The sequence below is a fragment of the Homarus americanus genome, unplaced genomic scaffold (assembly GCF_018991925.1).
Source record: "Homarus americanus isolate GMGI-L3 unplaced genomic scaffold, GMGI_Hamer_2.0 scaffold32929, whole genome shotgun sequence".
In the NCBI taxonomy this organism is placed as follows: Eukaryota; Metazoa; Arthropoda; class Malacostraca; order Decapoda; family Nephropidae; genus Homarus; species Homarus americanus.
The window spans coordinates 22,545,221-22,570,084 of record NW_024737097.1 but is presented as its reverse complement, the minus strand read 5'-3'; the positions used below and the strand labels follow the sequence as shown (position 1 = coordinate 22,570,084).

The 24,864-nt window shown below is 40.8% G+C and overlaps 1 protein-coding gene across 3 annotated transcripts; it reads right to left on the bottom strand.

The window, feature by feature from the left end:
• Window positions 1-32: 32 nt before the first annotated feature.
• Window positions 33-24,477, bottom strand: LOC121873332 (AT-rich interactive domain-containing protein 2-like; the record flags this gene model as incomplete). 3 transcript variants are annotated; one of them, XM_042376852.1, is given in 15 exon segments in its annotated part: window positions 33-2,477; window positions 3,253-3,341; window positions 3,624-3,788; window positions 9,455-11,248; window positions 12,464-12,580; window positions 13,271-13,687; window positions 13,798-14,158; window positions 14,746-14,915; window positions 15,063-15,344; window positions 15,551-15,754; window positions 15,863-16,118; window positions 16,423-16,610; window positions 20,650-21,140; window positions 22,262-22,480; window positions 24,311-24,477. In XM_042376852.1, coding segments are annotated over 15 exon segments (5,038 nt in total), but the record flags the coding sequence as incomplete, so codon positions are not given.
• Window positions 24,478-24,864: the final 387 nt, after the last annotated feature.

The following is a 24,864-nucleotide window of genomic DNA, read 5'->3' as shown; positions in this document are numbered from 1 at the left end:
GAATCAGTAATGTAAGGTAAGTAAATATCAGCTAGATTTTTTGTTCTATATTTTTGGAAGATGCATATAGAAATTTTTACAAAAGTATCAATATTGAAGCAACTGAGAAAATTGATCTATGCTTAACATGAAACAGACATGCTCATCCGAGAGAGGCTACTTGTGGGGTGTCGTCTGTGGCATGCATCAAACACTAGTACTCTACTGCCTCGCCTCACATCATGATCACGTTCACCTTTCAGCAACAATTACGATTAGTGACATTAGCAATATTATCACAATAGAAATTTTTGATACCAAATTTCTTATATTTAAAAACTAATGTAATAAAGATACATTTAATTTTACCTGTTTAATACTCTTCTTGTGAGTACAGTATATCCATAAGTTATCACACCTTTACTGAAGCCTGATATGTTGGTCACTTGTTTTTCAAAAAGTTTAATGGGATAAATGAGAGAGCAATAAAGTTTCCATGGTTCATTAATGAAAACTTACATTAACATTTACAATATTTTATTAAAAAAAAATAATAATAATAATAATAATGATAATGTTTGGCGAGTTGTTTTAACAGAAGACACAGCTCAGTGCATCAGGAAAGTAAATGTCGGATAAAGAAATGTTCATCTGGGAATGATACAAAAGTGTCGCGAGAGAAAATCCGCTGCTGCCATGCTCGCTGCAACTTGTCAGCACCAGTCAAGAAGCTGTATACATTGCACATCCATTGGTCAGATACCATCAGTGTAGTGACAGAGGAGATGATGATTGGACGACTCCTAGTTCGTGCCCACACTTACAATGTCCACCTGAAGCCTAATGGTGCTACAGTACTGTGAGGAAGGCTTGTGAAACAACCACCACATACAAAACACACACCTTGCCCATATATATGTGCAAATAATCTCCCTAGTCAAAAAGTAATTTCTGCCAAGATCATGGCAGCAGCAGTGTGGGTGGCTGGACACTGTAAAGCTTTAAACTATTACTACTAACTGGGGTCTAACACAGCTTCTTGTGATACCAGCTTTCCTGTCCCAACTTTTAAAGAGAACATTGACCAGCAGAAGAACAATCTGTGTGTAAAACGTGACTCAGGTACGGAGTTTTAACCATAATTTTCATATGAAGTCTATAATATTCTAGAGAAATGTACATTTTTTTTCATCCATGTTATTTCATTCATAATAACTAAATTATATTTTGATGCACAGAGTATATGCTTCTTGTATAATAGAAATTATTCTTAAAAATCAGTATTTACTGTCCAGTATCTACATCATACATGTCAAACTGGTAAAAAATAATATACTACTATCTATAATTCTACAAATAATGATAGAAAATAGAATTAGTTTTTCGTGTAGTTCAAGTTTTCTATAAAAAACAATTTTTTTTATATATTTGGTATCACAACTTTCTCCTTTCAATAATTTTCACAGGTTTTTATTTTTATATTTTTTTACTAGTTGCACATGTGTATAATATATGAAACCCCCCAATTACATCTCTGGACCTTGTGCTGGCACCTGGCGCCCAACCCTCAGCTGCCTCTCTCAAGCATGTGTACTGGAGGAAACTTGTCTTTAACTTGCTTTTAGCAGAAGAAATAGTTTCTACTACAGTCTACATGTACAGAAGTTATGGTATTTATACACTGTGTACAAAATTTACAAAATTGTGCTGACAGATCCACCTTCATGCTAAACTGGTCATAAAAGAGCTAAATTTAGCAATAATGAGATTACTGTACTTAATAAAACAAAAATAAAATAACCCTTTAAAATAGCATTTACACTGCATTCAGACAATATCTACATAAGCTCTCAAACTTAAAAAATTAAATGTGCTAATTAAAAAATAAATAGTAAAAATGATACCACAGACTTAAACCTTGACTTCTATACAATGATATTTTCTCTAAATGCAAAAATCTAACATAAGGAATGAAAAACTACTACAAGGCAGGTCTTGACAAACAAGGACTTCATCTTCCACCTAGTCACTGGCACAATATAAATACCACTCACTCTTTTTCTCAAAAAATTATCGTTTCAACGTCAATACTTAATAATTGCACTATTGATGTGCCCAATTTCATGGACTTCTGATATATTAATATCAAGCTCACCATCACACAAAAACTGTGGTGGGAATATAGATTACATAAAACCTAATTTGGACAGCATAGAACACTTCGATTGGCCCTCATATAATTTGTGTACACGATGCCACTTTGTTGAGTAAACCTTCCCCGGGTCATGAAGAGCAAGAGGGAGGTAACCACTAATGTTACCCTACATGACAGGATCCTGATGATTAGTTGAAGTTCCCTTTTGTGAAAACCTCACAAGCTTTACAGGTTCTGGTGGTCAGGTAGTCTGATGTCGTAGAGGATCTGTGCAACTGTCCGCGACGACTCCATTGTGCTGAGCGCTACGTTTGCTAGCTCAGACTCGTATCCTCGCAGTAATCTGAAAATTAAAAGCCGTTCGTTGTAAACAAAGTCAACTTATAAAACAGGAAAGAGAAAATGACAAACATTAACAAAATCCACAATAAAGACATTCAGTGTGAACAAATATTGTACACAATATCAAAAGATTTTCAATTGTCATTTATGTTGACAAAATCCAGTCATGACATTTCTGAGTGAAGAAAAATAAGTTCAATTGATATTAAAAAAAAGTTTGATGGCATACTGTATATGTGATCTCCAAGATATGTGATAAGGTATAAGTTGTGAGTAATGGGTGGTGTTGATGAATGAACAGGTGACTTGAAGTGAAAAAGGTGAACTCGGAAGATTTCAAGATTTACTGATAAAAGTGATTTAAGTAATATACTGGAGTACTGTGATAGTCGCCAGAGGTGTGACCAGCTGCATGAGATGTAAGAATTTTTCGATGACAGTGATGTTTTTTAAAGTTCACTATGGGGGACTTCGAGGTTAGGATGCTGCTGTAAACTAATGACACCTATGATAGTTGAGACGGCAAGAGGAAGATGACATTGTGATAATGCTTAAACACATCCACCCACCCATAAACAGAGACCAAATGGTTACAAAAATAAAAATGTAGTGTATTTATGTGTGTACTGTGTTCCCGTCATTTATGATTCAGAAAGTAAAAAAAGGTTTGATTGGGTTTAAAATTTCTGACAGCAGAAACAAAAATTACAATTTAAGAAGGTTAGAGTATATGCTATTTGTAGATCAACTCTCAGAGGTAAGACTACTGCACTCACTTTTTCCCTGTATTAGAATATATGACTAGGTTTCTAAGGATCAAAGCGGCAGTCAGGCGAATACTTTTCGTCACAGGACCTTCCTTCTCCTGCAAAGAAACATAAAAAATATGTCAGGGATTCACAGATAATTAATATACAAATTATACAGTACAGTGTATAACCTAGATATTTTACAAGGTTATAATCTATAGCACAGATCAACAGAGGTAGAAAAAGTGCCGCTAAGTGACGAATGTTTATGGATAAGTTAATAAACACCCCATGCAGCTACATATCCCGAGTCCTAAGTGAGTATCATTGCACATTATATTAGGGCGTAACAGCCAGACTGATTCCAAGTTATGCCGCCAGTACCAGGGGACACTTACCACCGCATCTCTCTGGTTGATGACTTCTAGGGCATGTCTCTTAATGGCATGGAAGGCTGCATTAGGCGCATACCCGGGGTGAGGCGGCGGCGTCTGGGGGATAGGTATGTCAGTCTTCCCCGTCGTGGCTAACTGTGACCGTCTTACTGCCAGGATCTGTAGGAGCTGCCAAAAAATTCACACTCATTAGTGCCGTGTAGGGTGTATACAGCACATCCTCTGGACATACGACTGGCAAGGACTAGAACTATATGCCCGTGTTAAATTCCAGACGTTCCACTGTGGTTCCAAAGATCTGAATTTACGGCAGTGGTGAAATGTTAGGTTAGATTACAGGGAATAACTCTATACAATGAAACCTCCATATAAGGAACTTCTCTCTGCATATAATCCATTAGATGGAGGTTTCTTATCTGATGGGCTCTAGACATAATGGACTTTCCTCTCTATATAGTCCATTAAATAGAGGTTTCACTGTACTGTATTGTGCTCAAATTCATCCTGCATTTTAGATTTCCTTACAATACAAATACTTTAACAAACCTTCCCCTACTATAGTGAATGGGATTAAGAACTAAACAGAGAATGTCCCTTCATTCTCCTCACTACTGTTATAAAACATTGGTCAGCACTGTGTTTGTGGTTTACCTCACGCTGCAAAATGTTAAAACTAAAATAAAAATAAATAAATATATAAAAATTGAGCACTGTGTACAATAGTTAAACAGCCTGGGAACCTAACAAGCCAATTTAACGACCCGTGAAGTAAAGGAGTTTAGGAAAACAGTTCACTGTTCTCCACGGGATAACTTTGTGTATAACCTTACTGACTATACTGTGGGTAGGGCAGGAGAGACAGACAGAACACATTATGCCCTTCCACTAATATGAGGCATTAAAAAAAATATCAAATAAATAAAATGAAAGTATGAGCACTCAGGACCTCTGTATGACAATGGACGTAAAATAATCCTTTAAAACTACTGTATATAATTTTTATGACCCAAAAAAAACTTGCTATGTTATAATTAAAACTTGTTACATTAACAACCTTTACAGCACGTACAGTACAGACAGACAGACCTTAACGAGAGCTTTAGAAACAATGGAAGCATAAATAGTGTCATGCCACATACGGAGTCCATGGATTTGTGTATGAATTCATCTACAAAGTCTTCTGCTGGGTGAACATACTGCAGGAGTGGTAGCTGGGGGTACAGTACTTTCCTGTGTTTTTGGTGACATTATATAACTGTTTAATAAGATAAGGTAAGAGAACTGTATTGCTCTTGAGGAAGTAATGAATGAAAAAGTACAGTAGTTTGCCTCAACAGTCATCGAGTACCGTACTGTGGATGTCTGTACTGTTTGCTTTTGTTTTCATCTACATATAAGACACCTCATGAAACAGCCAGGCCCAACCCCAAAAATACACGTACCTCTTCCTCCAATATTTCAATGGGGACATAACCCTGATATATATATATACTATAAATACATTGAATAAGAACTGAACTGAGATCATATAATTAAGATTTGAAGCTGCATTCTAAATTTTGTATCAATATACAGAGACTTTGTATCAATATACAGAGACTTTGTCAAGTTACTGGACAAAAGCCATAATGTGTAAAGGGTAACCCAATATGACTCAATCCCTAATACAATATGGCAGGGAGCAACATAAAACATGAAGTGATCACATGAGGTTCACCTCCTAGACAAGAGAATTTTACACCAGTAGACACCAGGGGTATTAAAACAGTTCTTCCTCTACTTCATAAAGGTTTCTAGTGCTGCAGTATCCTTGTCTGAACAGCCAGGGTTAAGTTAAATGTTTATCTGTGACAATCAGAATCATTTTTGTCTGAAGTTGCTGGTACTATACATCTACAAGCTTTAACTTTCAGCCACTTTGTCCTTGTTCCAAAGTCCCTCAGCTGAACACACACACACAGACATAAATGAAATTCAAAGCCTTCAAATTCTCCAAGTAAGATTGGCTAATATGCAAATACTGTATCAGGTGAAAGCAAAACACTGCCATCAACAATAAGTACACTCAAAAGTTTGCCCACAGGTTCCACTTCACTATATTCCAAGACGACCGTGTCAGATGGACAGTTATATCAACAGGAGAGCAGTTATCTTTACACTTCCTGCAGTAAAAAGTCATGCACATCTCAGTCCTTCTTAAATGAAAGTTACTTCCGTATCTAACCACACTGTGAAACAATATGACACCATAGACGTGGGATTTTGACAACCCTACCGAGACAACACGAGTCATATTGATCATCACGAGGGAAAGAATATAAATAAGCCATTAAACATGGTGTTATATCATTAAGGTGAAGAGTGTCATAACTTTAGACCTAAATTCAAAGTAATTTTTAATCACTCTGCTGTGACATCAAAACCACACCTGGCCACAGAAGGCTACAAAATTAAGCAACTTATAAAGGCACCCACAGGCTTTACTCTCAAAGTTACTATTATGTATCATGGGGGTTTACGTTAATGTTATTTTCCTAATGTGTTTTTGTTGGAATGAGAAGACTGAAGTAAAAATGTTGAGAAGATGCTGACAATGAGGACAAGGTTCATGACAATACAGTACTGTACCCAGATGACCAAGGGGCAAAAACCTGCATTTGATCTATGACCTCTACTGGTAACTTTAACTTGAGATCCCCGGAGTCGACTCTTTCTTCATGACACCAGTGATGATACACATTAGATTCGACCTTTGAACCATGACCTTAAATCTCGATCAACAGTAGTAGTGGTTTTGTTGTAAAAGTCTTGACACAAGATACCAAAACATGCAAAATAGGGGCAACCACTACTAATATATCTTCCAAAGGCACATCTAAGAGGTATAAAGACTCAGAAAATATGAGATTTTCTGGAGCAGTCTACAATGATTTGGGAGGAATCACAACAACTGTCACCTTCACTAAACATGTGATGATCGTGGGTTATAAACTATACAAGCAGTGTCCTCAGGTTAACAGCTTTCTTTGGGAGGAACACAACTTATAGTGAGACAGAGGGGCCAACAGATGACATAGTTCATGAAAATGTCCCTCCACAGTCCTGGCTCAGTTAACAGTTCACACAAAATGACACTTTTCATTATTTTTATGAATATAACATCTAACACAAATATGTATTTAAAATACACAATGTAGGTCGCCCTACTGTAACTCAAGCTAACTGGCTATTCTGTAGACACAAGTCTGAGGCTGACAGGGTGCCCCAACGAGAGAAATATCAGCCCAATGGTCCAACAACTGTACAGTACTGTACTCATTATAATATAATATACCTAATAATGGTTGACTTTTTTATAACAAGTACTCTATACACCACAAAACTGAACAGTAATTTACCTCCAGAATTTCAACAGAGGAAAAGGGGGGAGGAGAATAGTACACACTTGTTCAGTAAAAAAAAAAAAAAATCGTTCCTGGTCCCAACATTTCCAAAGTTGTGCTGAACATCATTTACAAAGAATAATGATTAAACATAATACTGGGGGGGGAGAGGGGGGAGTTCCTTGGTACGATCATAATGTATTTTATAAATAGCTACTCCCGTACTACATCACGAAACAGGAAAAACTCCACAAGTGTGTTAATGGACCAATGAACAACTCTGGGTTACGCTTGTCACTTAACTATGACGAATAAGATCCACCTAACTGAGAGGGGTACAGCTTGCAAGATGTAATGCAGATTCAGGTGCCTTTGTCCCCCCCCCCACCCCCCCTACACACACACACACACACATTCATCCTTGACCACTGAAGGGTCAAGACATACCTGGCACTCCTCTGGGAGCAGCCAGGTCAACTGTTATGTTGGCCCATACTAACTCTCTCCCCTGAACCCTCCTCCCCACTGGAATATCAACACATTCTCGCCCAGAAGTTACAATTTAATTTAGGAAAGGAATGGAACCAGTGTTGAACAGAGGGGAACAGTGCTTAAGTCAGTGAGAACAACTCAACAGAAACAGCCGAGTCATACCCGAGTTAACCTTCACACAATGAGGTCCCAGGTACCCAGTGATAACTGCCCATGAGACCCAACAACAACCAGCGATGTGTTAATCCGTCTACGATAGGAAGGCCTAGGACAAAACCTCACTCATATAACACCATCTGTGAGAGATTACTACACCACGTCAGGCCCCTCATAACACCATCCGTGAAGGAATTATTACACCTGTGATGCCCCTCATAACACCATGTGAGGGAATTACTACACCACGTCAGGTCCCTCATAACACCATCTGTGAGGGAATTACTACACCACGTGTGGTCCCTCCTAACACCATCTGGGAGGGAGTGACTACACTCCATGTTTGCTGTTCAACACCTACATTAATCTGTATGTTCACTGTATGTTCCTGTACCTTTCTCTAATGAAGGCTTTTGTTAAACCACCAATGTCAATGTATGTAATAAGTCATTTATGTCCAATGTATATTTTCAGCCTTCGGGCTGCAGAACTTTTTTCAATAAACCGTTAATTATAATTCTCTCCCACCTGACTCATCTTCTCTTCATCCTCACTCCTATGGCTCCCCAATAACTACCACTACCACCACCCACTCCCATCTCTGTTAAGTACAGTACTGTTCCTCAACTAGAACATTCAATCTCATTATTCTACAACTAAAGCCACATCACTGCCACCACTGTACTGATCCAAGTGTCTTCATTCATATCACATATTCAAAAAAAGCTCCACCTTCAACCCAACAGCCCTGACACACACACCTGCTCCTTTAAACATTTTCCCTTTTTTTGTAATTTCTTTCATCGTCACACAAACTCTGGACAATTATCTCTGCTGTTTATCTTATAATGAAAAGTGCTTCCCAAACACTTCTGAGGTCTTTAATCTTTGTTGTCGATCTTATCACCACACGATGACCTTCACGTTGTTCCACTTTTGTACATAAGACTAAACTAATTTTCCATTATCTTGTACTGTAGTTTATGGTTTACCACACTGAACATTCATCAACCCTGAGAACATTAACACACACTGCCTCACATAACTAAAACTTGACCTACATGGATACGTTTCTACATATGTTCTGTCAAACTGTTTACTGTATCTCGGCACCAACTTTACTACAGCTTCTCTCAAGACAACATACAGTACACTCGCTCCAAAGAACGATTATGCTGTATGTGAGACAACATGACACAACAGACAAAGGATTTTGACAACATTACTGAGACAACAGGAGTCGCGGTGTTTGCTTTTAAATTCATCTGACCCCTTCGCGAAGATACCTTTTGAAGTGAGTGTACACCACATTTTTTGTTTAACAATAATTCATCTAATTAACCTTAAGAATTCTTCAGCAAAATTTCAACTTGGACTTCTAGCACTGTTAGCTATGTGTAGGTAAGTAAAATACACATATTTAAATGTCAAGATGGATGACATCAATAATATGTGAAAATAAGACTTTTGATTGGTACAATACAGTATAGAGAAAACAAGGAACTATGAAGATGTGTCAGCCACCTGGTTCTGGGTAATACAGCACTGTTAAAGAGCTTGTGGGGAAAACATAACATGAAGGTATGGCAAGAAAACCCTAAATCCCAAAGAGAAAAGTTTGTAATTCTAGTTCTCAGATGTTGATTTTTGCTTGGCCTACCTGTATGTGTTGAGTATAAAATGTAAGTGGTTCCAGAGTATATAGCGGAACAGTGTAGGTTACTTCAGAGACTTTTTCTACTATCATAAAGAGAGGTTACAAACACACACAAGGCCGAGTGTTTGACAAGGTGGCACACTTACCTGCTCATTACAGTGTCTGTCGTGGAGATGAGTCATGGCACTAAACCTCCGTCTGACCATGGGGTCGCAGCCTGCCCAGCCACATTGTATCTCGGCAAAATGTGGAGGACAGTGGACTTTGCAGGCATGGTGGTAAACCTGACCTGCACTGCTGAACACTTGGCTACAGCCCCGCCATTCACATAAATACTGTAATCCACTCGGTTTTCCGGGACGTCGCGCCACGCCAGACGATAGCACCTGTGGGGCAGGGACGTGCGGCGTTTGAGGCCCCTGACTCACTGAAGTTTGTGACACTGGAACAGCTGTTGGACCAGCTGGGGCAGGAGCAATAGCAGTGGGCAAAGTAGATGAAGTCTGTGCACTGTATGTTGTCACACTACTGCTGCTACTACTACCAATAGAACTCTGAATCTGGACAGTAGGAGGGGTGGGGGTGGTACGCGTTTCTGCAATGGGGGGAGCTGTATGCACAGTTCTCACTGCTGTCGTAACAGTGGCAACCGGCAGCGTCGTCCCCGACGAGACCACTTGTACAATTTGTTGTCCGGCCATTTGACGCGGTATTACCAGCTGCTGGCTCTGGCCGCCCTGGTGCTGGTTACCCGACAGCACCATCTTAGGATTGGGCAATATTATCAATGTCTTGGCCGTGGAGCCCTGCTGCTGAGGAGCCAACAGTACCGTACCACCCACATTACTAGGCATCATCACTTGACCACTTTGACCTTGTTGTCCACTAACTACTACAGGTTGACCTTGATTGCCAGCTACAAACATTGTTTGGCCTTGGGCACTTGACACTACCACTTGCTGTTGTCCCTGATTGCCTGGGACCACCACTGTTTGACCTTGGTTACCACTCATCACTAATTGGCCTTGGGTATTATTTCCTTGTACAAATACTTGTCCCTGACAATGTGGAACCCCCTGCATGATCACTTGTCCCTGAAAGTTGTTCCCTCCCTGTACTAGAACCTGATGTTGGCCACTACTACTCTGAGAGAGGATCATTTGGCCTCCTAACACCTGTTGCAACTGTCCCTGATGAAGGATGACTTTCTGAGTTTGTCCTGACTGTCCTTGCTGGAAAACCTGCTGAATAACTTGTCCTGCAGCTGCACCCTGAATTATCTGACCGCCCTGCTGCATGAACACGCCAGCCTGTGTGGCCGGCCGCTGGAGGATCACTTGGCCTTGGGGCGTGACGACTGTCTGCGTAGTCGTTCCCTGTTGTTGTCCGGCTAATAACGCCTGACTCACGACCATCTGCTGTGGAGCGGCACTGTTTGACGGAACGAGTTGTTGTCCTTGACTTAACACCACTTGGTGTCCTTGAGAAATCACTTCACCACTTTCACTCCCGTTCTGGCTGACGTACAATGTGATCCGACTATCAGTGCCAGCTCTTGGGTCCTCCAGGGCTATCCTCTTGGCAGGAGCATTGTCAGGGGTTGCCGGTCTCTTCACTCCCTGACCAGATTCAAGTCCTGTTTGACCATTAGTAGTTAACGGTCCATTAATTTTAATTTGCTGGCCATGATTCACAAATTCCAGTCCTCTATCACTAATTCTTAACTCACGATCAACCACACCGTTTAATATATCTCCACCGACCGTTTTTTCCAACAGATCCGCTAACACGTTCTTTTTGGTATTTGATTCTAATTCCTCTTCCTTCACGTCTACATCTGATTTAATTCCATTTTGTAATATTCCTTCAAAACTTGTTACCTTTTTGTCATTTAGTCCAGAGGAAAGAAAGGAATTGGAATCATCTTCACATCTTTTTATCTGTAAAAAGGAAACACTTAATTAGTTTATGAATTAAAAGACAAATGTTACTACAGCACAATAACATGCTAAGGCCCTCAACTCAACCAGCTGTAATGCAGGTTTTTGCATACTTTACAATCATGGACAGCAGTTCCCTCCCTGGGGTGAAACTGACTGACATCTGATGCTGGTGTGTTGCTCTATCTCATTTAAGGTCGATACTGCTTCAGTTTGGGAGGGAGTGAACTTTTTACCCCAACTGTACATAGATAAATATTGTCCCAATGATCATGGAGAAATATTGTAGATCAATCATTTAAAAACAAATTCATGAAAAAAATTAAATAAAAAATAAATAAAATAGTTTATGAATGAAAATAATGGCAACGCACGACAGAAGGTTGAAATAAACAGACGGCTTGCCTGTACCGGGTTCTTGGAGGCGAGAGATGGAGGGATGGCTCGCAGGAATCGTTAGCTTACCGAGACCTAACCCACTCCCATCACCTACAGTGCCCTAAATTTATTTCTCCAGACAAGAGGCTTTATATATGATGAACAAATACACAACACAACTACTGTACCTCCATAAAAACCTGCCCAGTTGAGGCATAAATGATATAATTCCTGAAGCAAAACACTGAAACAGGAATCAATATACAGGTGCTCCTCTACTTACAAACATCATCACTGAGGGGGGGGCTACCTGCTAGAACAGCTGTTTAATGTGGATGAGACTGGATTATTTTGAAGAAAATTCCAGATAGAACAAACATTACCTAAGAGAAGAAGAGTGAGCCAGGTTTAAAAGGGTGCAAGGCTGTATTAAAGGGTATAGCTGTACTAAATATCCATAATCTTTTCAATTTTTACAATATGTTTGGTATCAACAAGAGTAAAGTTGGACTTACAAACAAGCCTTAGGAACGTAACTCGTTCGTAAGTAGAGGAGCACCTGTACCATAATAATTCTTGTATATAAATATTATGAACCGTGTTGAATTGTATACCTGCATCGTCTATATACAGGGTGAACTATATACCTGCATTGTCTATATACATGCTGAACCAACTGTAAACCTGTATCATAATTTTACAATCTAAGACTGAAGAACTCTACTGGTAGCACTGGTAACCGCATAAATGGTACAGCAGATGCCTACACTACTCAAAGAGAAATCCACATAGACACCAATACCGAGGGAGACCAAGCGACTGTCTCGTGTCACTCACCTCGTTACATATCCCATTAAAGGAGGTAGTTTTTCTGAGCTGTGAATCGCTGCTGCTGTCTTGGCTGTTATCCGTGTGCTGCTGCTGTAACTGCTGCTTTTGGATATTTCGTGACACCTGCAACAACCAGAGCTATGGTTACTCTTTAATGCAACACGAGAGAGAGAGAGGCGCTGGTAAATACAGTAAGTTCATATAACATCAGAAAATCATAATGTCAATGGTATTTTTTGTTACAAATAAAAAAATAAAAAAAGTCGTAAAAACACAGAAAAATCCCACTACATATTGGTACCATGTTAATTAAGGCTGCAATCATTAGTATAAGAGCGATGTGAAGAGGAAAGAGTTAATAGATCATAAGTCTTTATAAACAGTACAATACAACCATCAATCAATCCTTCAAGTACATAATCAACCCCGTCACACAAGATGATTAGCATTCCATGGAAGACGAGCAATATATTAATCACTGAAAAAAGTCCCAAGTTAATCAATAATATTACACAGAAGTATTATCATTATCAGGAGGTTTCAATTACATGAGACAGTAGCTACAGTACATGCAGCACACACACACACACACACACACAAGTTGCTCCCAAACCACCACCGCCGCCACCATTCCTCGTGTGACAAGGGAGGAACAAGACCAGACCAGACCAGAGACACAGGCCAGCACCAGGCACCAAAAGCTGCAGTACAGCCACAGGGGGCAGGAGCAGCAGGTGAGCAGCAGTAGCGTAGCTTCCCTTCACCGACAGAGCCCGGCTCTTCTTGTTGATGGGTAGACAACAGTGGTGTTACCTGAACTGGTGATGGCTGGTGTGGTCCGTGCTGGCCCCCAAGACCCCCTACATGCCCCCCCGACACTACCTGCATCCCAGGGGAAGACCCCATACCAGTAGGACTGAGCATGGGTCCCAAGGGCCCCGGAGGACCCTGGGATAGTGCTTGTACATATGATACAGCACCCGTGGTCCCCCTGGGCTGCTGTGGTGCGGAGGAAACCAGGAGGGGTCGTGAATGGGGAGACTGGTGCGGGTGGAGAGGGTCCATGCTGCCTGCCTGACATACTCCCACTGGAGTTACCTTGTTGGCCAAAAGACTCTTGATTAAAGCAGAATTATCTGTTCTGTTGCCTCCTTGAGCTTGCTGCTGTGGGAACTGTTGCTGCTGTGCACTGCTATACACACCTTGAGACATGGTACCACTCACCATGCCCTTCAATGCAAACACAAGTCCCTTATTAGTCACCTGACCTTCAGTATACAACAAAATTACTAGATACAAAAAAGAAAAAAGAAAAAAATATAAATATAGAGAAATGTTACCTGTGGCGGTCTGGCAGGCGGCGGTGGGGACGGTCTCAGTGGTGCCGACAGCTGGGCTTTCAAGATGGGTGATGATGGTGATATGATGCCATCAGTCTGAACTGTGGTCGCTGACACCAGCTGGGGGGAGGCAACAATGGTTCCCACAGTTCTTCCCTCACTCGACTCGGTCTTGATGGCAGGAAGGACAGGGGTCGGTGTATACACAGGGACAGTGCTGTTTATTCTGAAGCCCTTCTTCTTCTCGGGCATCGGTGGAACAACAATGCCGTCACGTCTTCTGATGCCATTATAGTGCCACTTCTCTGCCCCTTCATCTACAGGTCGTCGACTGGGACCAACACCAGTCCCAAACACTTTTCTATTTTGCAAAGTAAGATAGTCACAATTTTATTCTTATTCATTTACCTTTGTCCTACTACAACTCACTTTATTCAGTTTTGCTTTCCTATACAATCAAACCACACACACACTACTTTTTCCCCTTACCCGTCATTCACTTACAAGCTGTTTCCCACATTTCACACCTGATCATCCTGGCTGCATTTTGTCATTCATTTCTCTTCTACTAAAATTATTCCTTAAGGAACTGTTCACTATTCCTGTACAGTACGTATACCACTTATGGAAAACCATCACGCATTTCAGTCCAAAACTACGACCGTTACCAAACAACAAGCTTATTCATTACCTGTAAGTCCGTATGTTACGATACTTTGGTAAGGTATAACCTAACTTTCGTATAATATTAACCAAAACAATTCGTGGTCCCAAGTGTTGTAATTTGCGGTAAAAAAAAAAAAGCCTTTAATACCATCTGCCCCCACCTCCCTGTTACGAGTCACCTTTGCAACTTGTAACTATTATCTGGATTGAGTTGACAACTGTACTGAAGAAGCAGTTTGGTTATCAACTTAACCCCCAAGTGAACTCCACAATGTATCTTACCTTACACAATTCGACAGAAGTACAGGATTGAGTCCCTGTTTCCTGCCCATAGAATGCATAGAAGCCGCAAAATGGCGATACACTATTGCTTGTTCTATGGCGTTTCCATGGCAAGCTTCATAGTTCTTGGTAACCCAGTCTTTAACAAAATCCTCCACTTCTGGGGGAACCTGTGAATATAATTCATGTCAAATATAACTTAATCAGCTAACGGATTATAATTTCCAAATCAAATATACAGTATAGAGTGTATATATTTTTTTCAATACTGTACCAGTAAATGTAGGAAAAATAAATAAATAAATAAATTTACTCACTATTCGACTTGCAAGTTTCTTTGGGTCACCACCTGTAACTGGTGTAGCAGCTGCGGAAACAGCAGGTGCTGCTGCTGTGGTGACGGGTTTAGTGAGGGGGGTCTTGGAGGCACCAGTTGTAATAGGTGAGGAATGGATGCTACTGACAGGCACCGCTGGGGTGGCAGAAGGAGGCGTCGGTGTGGACAACGAGGAAACGCTAGCAGGGGGAGCCGGGGTGGGAGGTGGAGGAGGATTCACCGGCTCTGGTTCACTTACTACCCCAGTCACAGTTTCTACAACCTGAAGAAATATAAAAAATACATCAATCATACATTATATCAACTACGGTTGTCTTAAAACTGAGCAAGAACAGTGAACCAGTTCTGTGGAGGCAACATATAACAGGTCATCTGGAGACAGTCAATACCCTACACTGTACTTCACTTTGTAACAAACCTTGAGAGCTCCTGTACCTTAAATCATACAAAAAAGCATATCCTGCTTACCTTCATGCCAATACAAGCTTCAGGTCCATAACTTTGTGCTTCTACAGTTAGTAGAGAGATGAGTGTGTGGATTGACCCTGTTGCTCGCACTATGGCATTACATGCTTGTGTTCCCAAGGACGATAATGAATACAGACACTCCAGAGTGTATATCAACAGCATTATGTCATGGATCGTAAGGTACCTGCAGATTTGCCCATATACCTGCAAAAGTTTATGGTGCATTAGTAAAAACAGATAACCGACAAATGAACGAGAATTACCACAATTATGTCACGTTGAGAAATATCATAACACAGCAAGTAAATTTACCGGAGAATCAATATTGTTACTCAGGACTTCTTCGTTGGGGTCGTTCATGGCCAGCTTGTTGAGGACCTCCAGGCATCTGAGGACGAAGGCTCTATCTGGCGAGGACACGCCCTGACATACGTGCGCTAATAATGAAGCCGAACACGAATCAATTTTAGGGTCGCGTAACTTGACTTCGGGCGCGATATTACCCAGGGTGTCCAAGGCATTGACCGCCAGCCCTCCCCACCGTGAACATATACACAAAACTAAAAACCTGAAAAGAAAACAAGAGAATAAACTTTCCATTTCGTCTGTAGCATTACCGGCACCCACCACAAATTTTCCAGAGTTACAGCAAACCATAAAAGTTTATTACTGAATCGTATGATTACTCAATAAATTGCTTTATTTATCTTCTTTTAATTTAAATCCAACTTTAGTTTAGAATAGACTATTCAATATTACATACAATACAGAACTATTGGTCACATTACATGCAGGGAAAGGAGATAATTCGTTTGTGGTATTTATGGATAGAGGAATGTATGCGACTGGCACGCAAGCACACACAGACTCACCTGAGGCATGTTTGAGACTTGGCAAGGCTTGCTACATTTTGCTCTTCAAATGATAAGTTGCGAATTATGTGAAGGATTTGACTTATTCGTGTCCCCTCGGGATCCTGCGTCCCGAGATCCCGCCCTAAGTGAAATATTTCTCCGTCCTCTTTCGCAAGCTTGAGGTCACTCCCTTCACATTCTAGAACCTGTAAGAGAAAACAAAAGACCTTGAAGAATCAGTATGGAACTCACCAATTCTAACGAGACACACTAGTACAGTATGTGCTCTCATGCTCCACACTACCAAATAAGACTATTACTGAATTAAACTTATCTTGGGTGATGAGGTAAACTGTCTGAGAAAAATTCACCCCAAGAATAATGAGGATGAATCTATTAAAGAAATAATCTCGGGGTGATATTAATACTTCCAAGCTCCCGAGAGACACTGAGGAAACCTTTCATCATGTACCTTTTAATACATGTGCCTATCTTGAAATTCAGGTGTACGCACTCTCATACACACACACACACGAAAGTCACCTACCCGAGTCTACCAGTTACCTATTTTTTCTACCTACTCGTCATGGTCATCCACGTTGGGCATTATGGTCCTCAACTCTGTGTTAACATATATACAGTGACCCCTCGTTTAACGAACGCCTCAGTTAACGAAATTTCGGTTAACGAACTGCCTTCCATAAGGATCTTCAATTCGGTTAACGAAATTCATACGAACCGACCTCAATATGTTTTCGCTTGCACTGACCGGGCAACCAGCTTTAGTATCAGTCCGCCAATACATTAATCGGTTCTAGGGCTTAAATTCCTTACTATTTTAGTAAATATCAAGAAGTTTATACTATTCAATAATTTTTAAAAGTTTAATATTCAATTTTTTAGCCATTTTAACAATTATTGAACATAATTGAAGGTAAAGTGACCAGTTTAATGCGCGGCATCCAGCCTATTAACACAGCAAACAGGCATTAGTCTCTCTCTGTTTTCACTGGAGGTAACATCTTGCTTGAGACACTCTTCAACTAAACACTTTTTTCTGTGTTTCCAAGCAAATTATTGGTCATTTTGAAATATATTTTACATATTGACAATATATAATGCAGTGCAGTGTTGATTTAAAGAAAATAATCTTGAAATACACCAAGAACTAAAATTTTATGGCTGAAATGGTGCCATGGGGTGACTTCTCTTCCACCCCAATGCCTTCTCTTCTTCCTTCTCCTCCACCCGCATTCTAATCCCCATCATCATCATCCAGGAGCCTTCTACATACACACCTCAAAGTAAGTGAACTTTTCTACCATTTTTGTTGAATTTAGGAAATTTTCGGTGAGCTGGAACCAATTACCCAAAAACCCATTGAAACAATGGTTTCGGTTAACGAACGACCTTCTGGAACGGATTGAGTTCGTTAACCGAGGGGTCACTGTATTTAAAAGAATAAAACCAATTATCTGGCCTGAAACTTGAAGCCACTAACTTTCAAAGGCTATGCTATACTCTCACCAAGTACAACAGATTAGTATAGAGACTATACATGCTCGACCTAAATTTCATTCTATTGGATACAAATTAAATTTATGACTGGGATGACCTGATGTGCAATTGAAGAATGAATCTGTATCTTATCACCCAAATGAAAATGGCACTGGCTGGGTACTACAGGTGAATGGGTGAACGATCCACTAGGTACTACATGTGAATGGGTGAACGATCCGCTGGGTACTACAGGTGAATGGGTGAACGATCCACTGGGTACTGCAGGTGAATGGGTGAACGATCCACTGGGTACTGCAGGTGAATGGGTGAACGATCCACTGGGTACTACAGGTGAATGGGTGAACAATCTGCTGGGTACTACAGGTGAACGGGTGAACGATCCACTGGGTACTACAGGTGAACGGGTGAATGATCCACTGGGTGCTACAGGTGAATGGGTGAACAATCCTTGCTAGAAGCTCACCTCTCCACCACTCTTTGCCTTCACCTCTCATACTAAGGCATGCATCAGAATACAAGTATATTACCTAACCATGATGCCACTACACATCCTACAGTTAATGAGTAACCAATTCTCCTCTTCACAATGCAAAAAATACCTCACTTGAATCACCTTTAAGATTAATCCCATCACCTTATATCTTCCTAATATAAACCGCCCTAATACTACCCCACCAGCAGCATTTGGATATTTGATTAATCACCAGGTAAAATAAGCTTGGGAGACTAATCTTCAGGTGATTCCTTCACTTTATAAAACCTTTGAACAATATTAAACAATGTCCCAATCAAACCACACATCTAAAATGTTTACCACATTGTCTTTCTATCAAACCTTTATCGTGATTTTCCTTGAACCGTTGATGCCATACGGATATTTTTCACTTGTACTCCACTCTGTCCTTTACTACCACACTACAGCACAGTATTTTATCGGGTGTTTATGCCACAGATGTCACGCACCGACTACTACCAGTACTTGGTGTACACTAACTCACACCTCCTGGTCTGCTCAAATTACTTGTCATTCAGCTTTTATCACTCATCCCTTTCCCTTTAAACACAGGCAGGTATCCCCCTGAACCCAGATCCCTTAAATATGAATTCTGCCTCCACCCAGACCACTTCCGGTAGTCTGGATGGACCGCCCCTTCAACACCAACCCAAAGTCCAGTGTGCAGGAAAAACCACAACAGCAAAAACTCAAGTGTGCATGTGCACACAAACACACAGTGACAAGCATGTAAAAGTACACATGCCATAAGGCTTAATTCTGAGGCTATATGACATAGTATACCTACACAGTATTTATAAAGTATATATGCAATAAGTAAGGTATGTCTGACAGATCCTCAGTCTAACAAACTCTGCCTACCATGTCACCTCTTTACATGGTACCGTACATGAAGGACACATTTAACAACAGAGAGACCTCACAACTCTTCATCATGTCTAGGGGGGGTACAGGTATTCACCATTTAAAGTGCTTTCGAGTGGCACCTTTTCACCAAATTCAAAATGCATACCCAGTCAAGAACTGTGGTCAGAGTGGTGCATCCTGAGAGCAAGGTTGCCACTAATGCCTTTTGGTCCCTTGCTATCCTATGTACAGTATGTTCCGCTCACTAAGAGAAGCTCCTAGCAAGAAACCCAAGAAGGTGGTCATGTAAGTGTCAAAAACCAGGGATGGATTTAAGAGCAGTTTAAGACCACTTGTCAAGATGAAGCTGCGCAGAGGCTAAACCAACCAACCAACCAGGCTAATGTAAGTCCACCGGGCATCTGGGTGACGGGGTTCAAACTGGTATACACCCACCTCTCATTTTACACGGGGGTTACGTTCTTGAAAACCACCGCTTAATTCAAAAATGTGTAAATTAAACATAAATTTCCCATAAGAGTACATGTAAATGGTACAGGTTAGGGGAGCCATCATATACCACACAGGGTACGAACAGTGCTCTCACTTAAACCAATCATGCAGCCAACCTCCGACACACGCTCTCCTCTCTGAAGGCGGGTGATCACATTTCATTTCATGTCCATTGCGATTGTTTTTCGTGCCATTTAAGCTTTAGGCGCCCCAGAGGAGGCAGATGGACGTTTTCCAGACATGCTCAATGGGGAAAACAGCATTTAACACTAATAAGGTACGTGATGCACACAATGCAATTAAGAGCAGAGAAAAAGTAGTGCTGGTGTGAATTGAGAAAGTGGTACGCTTTTGGTATTAATTGAACAATCGCGTTATTCCAAAAACGCTCAAATCAAACGCGCATAAAATGCGAGTTACCTGCATACGGTAATATTCAACAAACCACCTTGCCACAATAAAATAAGTTCCCCCAACAATAGAGAGCCTATTGGGTTCACTGATGCCATGTATAAACAACTCCACTAACACTAGCCTGCTTTCTTGTTAGTCATTTTTTTTCATTTCCACATACTGTATTCTAATTTCTGCATTCCATTCATGCCACACATAGCTGTCAAATGTATTGCAAGTCAGAGCTAATTTTTTCTCATCCCCTTAACATGCACCATAATGCCCATGTAATGACGTTGACTTGGCAATTCCCTCGTTCGTCCTCTACTTTCTCCTCCTTTTCACACCCCTCTCTCTCTCTCTCTCTCTCTCTCTATACATGTCTAAACACAATAACAACACAATATCAAGAATTAAGACAATAAAGAGAAGCAGCAACACGAGGAAAATGAACTCACCTTCTCAAGTCGTTTTAAAATGGTATCCTTTTTTAACTTATGTGAGATGATGATGTCTGAGGTTGGTATTCTCCCATATTCACTGTCTGCTAAACTCTCATAACTTCCACTCTGTATTCTATTTTCTACAAGGTTTAGATTAGTTTCACTCGCGACACAAGAGGACCCAGAGCCGCTGCCCCGTAGTATGGTGGGTTCGCACGTGTCCTCGCATAAAAAATTCTCCTTATCAAAATTTTCCAAACTGTCACTGCTCAGGTTATGCACATTCCTACTGTATATAGCACCACTGGTATTAAGTTCGGCCAGACCGCATCTACTTGGGTCTGGCCCCCCCTCCTCCCCCTCGTCTAACAACCGGGGCTGGTCCAGACTGTCGGGGATGAGCAGGTCCAACACGTTCTTGTCACCCAGGGAGTCGATCCAGAACTGTACCAGACTTCTGCTTTTGGTCTCCTTGTATGTTGTGAGGAAATATTTCTGCGTCTCCCCTGAAGGAAAAAGATACACTTTATGAGCGAGTTTTTTTCTCTCCAAGGTAAACAGTACATTTATAGTTTGTTAAGTAGCATTACCATCCTGTACTGGAGTTTTATTAAATGACAATACAATGCTGAGGTTTCATCCTATAAAGAGAAAATTTATTGTTAGCATACAGTGAAACCTCCATATAACGGACTTCTCTCTCTCTCGGTATTATCCGTGATGTGAGGGGTTTCATGAATGGACCCTCGATATAATGGACTTTCATCTCTAATGGACTCTCGATATGACACTTTCATCTCCTTATACTCTGTTAAATAGAGGTTTCACTGTATACAAAAAGAATAAAATAAATTAATATATCAATACATGTAGCAGAATCTTATGTACACTCTCACCAGAAACTTTTCCAATGCTAGAAGCACAATGAAACCTGAAAAATGAACCAAGAATCTGAAACTATTCTCAGATGACAAGCCCCATTCTCACATCCATCATGCCCAGGCATTGGAGAAGTGTGTGTTGAGTGTACATATGGTATGTAGTAAACCTGTACAAATATATCTCCAGTAATTTGAATTTTAAAAATGTCAAATATATAATATTAAGATTTTCAGGTAGCCACTAAAATTAATCAGATGCTTATTTTCTTACATGTGGAACAATGTTGGTAGTTTGCATGACAAGTGCGTAATTATGTCTACCGTGAAAAAAAAAATGCATGTTATTCAGAGGACAAGTTTCAGTCTGGCTTTCATTACTGTATTGGTTAACCAATTCATGTTCTCTCTCATTATCTTTAACTCTTCAAACATTTTCTTACAACTTCACTACAGTATAATTCCTTCATCAACATAAACAGTACAATAAAACTTCCATTTACCAGACATCAATCTAATGGGTATACGTTATGTCGAGGTTTAACAGCTAATGGACTGCACTCTCCCATACTGTCCGTTAAATAGAGGTCTCACTGTAACAATAACAACAATGTAAAAACAAGTGATAACGAAATATTGAGGAACAGAAAAGATTACGGACATTGAACAAAAAATTATATGAACAAAGTTATGACAAACAAGGGAGGTACCGAGAGGCCCCCCTCAGGTGAGCACAACACAATACTCACAATCTCTGAATACACCCGTGTGAGCCAACATGTGCTCGATCAGGCGTGGGCACTGGCTCAACTGCATGACGTGACGGCCCTCATTGCTCAGGATGGTGCCCACGTTGAAGGCAAAGTCATGTTCGTTCGGCAATGGAGACGCCAAGGACAGAGCCAGCTTGTCGTACAGCGATGGTCTGTAGAGAACGGAGGATAACCCGGCACCACCTCTGATTGATTCTGCGGGAGATTAACAGAAAGAGTTAATATATTCGCACACACCAAACACCCAACACAATATATTTCCTGTTAACTGATATACCACAAGACAGACACAGCACCTCAAGAATCTCCACCCCGGCTTATTCCATGTGAAGATTAAACACCCTAATCCTAGACTAACAATAACCTAACATCATCTCCCCAAAAAGTGTTTGGATGGTTAATCTTCAGGTGAGATAAGCTGAGGTGGAGATTTTTCAAGTGAACTGACACTTCTTTTGAGGATATACTGTATACAGTACAACAAAAGCAGGTAGAGGTACTGTACATCTAATCCTCGGTCAAAAGGAATTACACGTTACCAAACTTGCTAAAAGTCGTCCGGTAAAGCATTAAAACTTTGTAAGTGAATGATGGACTATGGATCTTACCCAGTACAAGTCTATGAATACACCGAGTCAAAAAATGCCAAGTGTTAAGTGAGAAAACCTGACCAAACTTGCCTGCCATATCTAACTCAATCCAATCCAATCCCCTCCTACCATAACTCAACCCAACCCTGGTCCTAAACCAACCCAAACCTCTTCCTAACCTAATCCAATCCATCCTAACCTAACTCATCCTAACCTAACCTATACCCTGTACTGTATTGTATTGGCATCTTTGTGTTGATGAGAGAGAGAGAGAGAGAGAGACAGAGACAGAGACAGAGACGGGGGAGACGGGAGACGGAGGGAGGGAGAGAGGGAGGGAGACGGGAGGGAGAGAGAGGAGACGGAGACGGGGAGGACAGGGGACAGGACGGACAGGGAGGGAGACGGGGAGACAGGGAGACAGAGGAGACAGGAGACAGAGGGAACAAGAGACAAGAGACAGAGAGAGAGAGAAGAGACAGAGAGAGAGAGAGAGAAGAGACAGAAGAGAGAGACAGAGAGAGAGAGAGAGAGAGAGAGAGAGAGAGAGAGAGAGAGACAGAGAGACAGAGAGAGAGAGAGAGAGAGAGAGAGAGAGAGACAAGAGAGAGAGAGAGAAGAGAGAGACAGAGAGAGAGAGAGAGACTAGCCAAAGGACAAAGTCAAAGAAGAGAAGAAAGAGATATAAAAGAGTAGGGAGAGAGAACAAACCCCTTCAGTAACACCTACATAGGCTGACAAATGAACGACACTTTTAAACCCCACAACCAAGACTACCGAAGACGCCTAAATCAAATACTAAGCCTCGATCAATTAAAATACCCTAAAGTACAGTACACACAAAACTATAATAAACAACAATAATAATAGTTTAAAGAAAGGAGAGTACGATATATACAACCCAAACAAACAAAAATACATGAACAATATGTGGGAATAACAACATCAAGATCTTCCCTCACTCTCTCAAACAGCAAACAAACACAGGGAGGGAGGCTGGTCGGCAACTATAGGATCCTCCACCACCTCCTCTCAGTGGGTGACAATCAATAGAGGAGCGGAGGAGCACGCCCCCTACCAACCTGGACCTGGAGGCTGCTGGGGTCGCTTGCTTGCTTGCTCGCGCTCAATGCCCCACACATACACCCATGCACTGACTCATCCACGCATGCATGTACACACACTCGCACAAACACACACATAAATACATACTCACATGTACACAAACAGATACACACACACATGCATACATACATATACACTCATATATATCCACATAAAGACGGACATATGGAAAAAAATCCTTAAATACAATAGCGAAGAAGAAGAAATATAAAAGAAAAAGAAGAAATATGAAAGATTAAAGAAGTATGAAAGAAAAAATAAATAAATATGAATGACCAACAACTGGACCGACAACACCTCCACCTCTCACCCAGGACGTTGTGATGTTGATGGTTGTAACTGAGGGGCACTGTGTTGAGGGACCGTATAGCACGTTTGGTCCGCATCAGTCTGGAGTCCTCGCCGTCGTCCATCTCCGCCCCGCGTTCTTCGCCATCCTCCCCGAGAAAGTTGATACGCTCATACGCATCAAGGTATCTGTCGACAAGAGGAAATGGTGTAATGATTAACCATACAATGTACAGCTGTAGATTTCTATACAATAACGGCTTCAATAACAGTGTAATTAATAACTTATGGTAATTATCACTTCCAATACAATGACGGGTTAAATAACAGTAATGAATAACCTTAGTTATAAATGTGCTTCAATACAATAACAGGTTAAATAACTGCATTGAATAACCAAATGCAGTTTATGTATGTTTGTATACAATAACAACTTAAATAACCGTGTAATTTATAACCAATGCCCCAATCTTACACTACCACACACACACAATAATAATAGACCCGGGAATCTACAAAGGTCTTTTACTGTACATGATAAAAATGATCTAAGCCCTTACAAGACTCTTCCAGTAC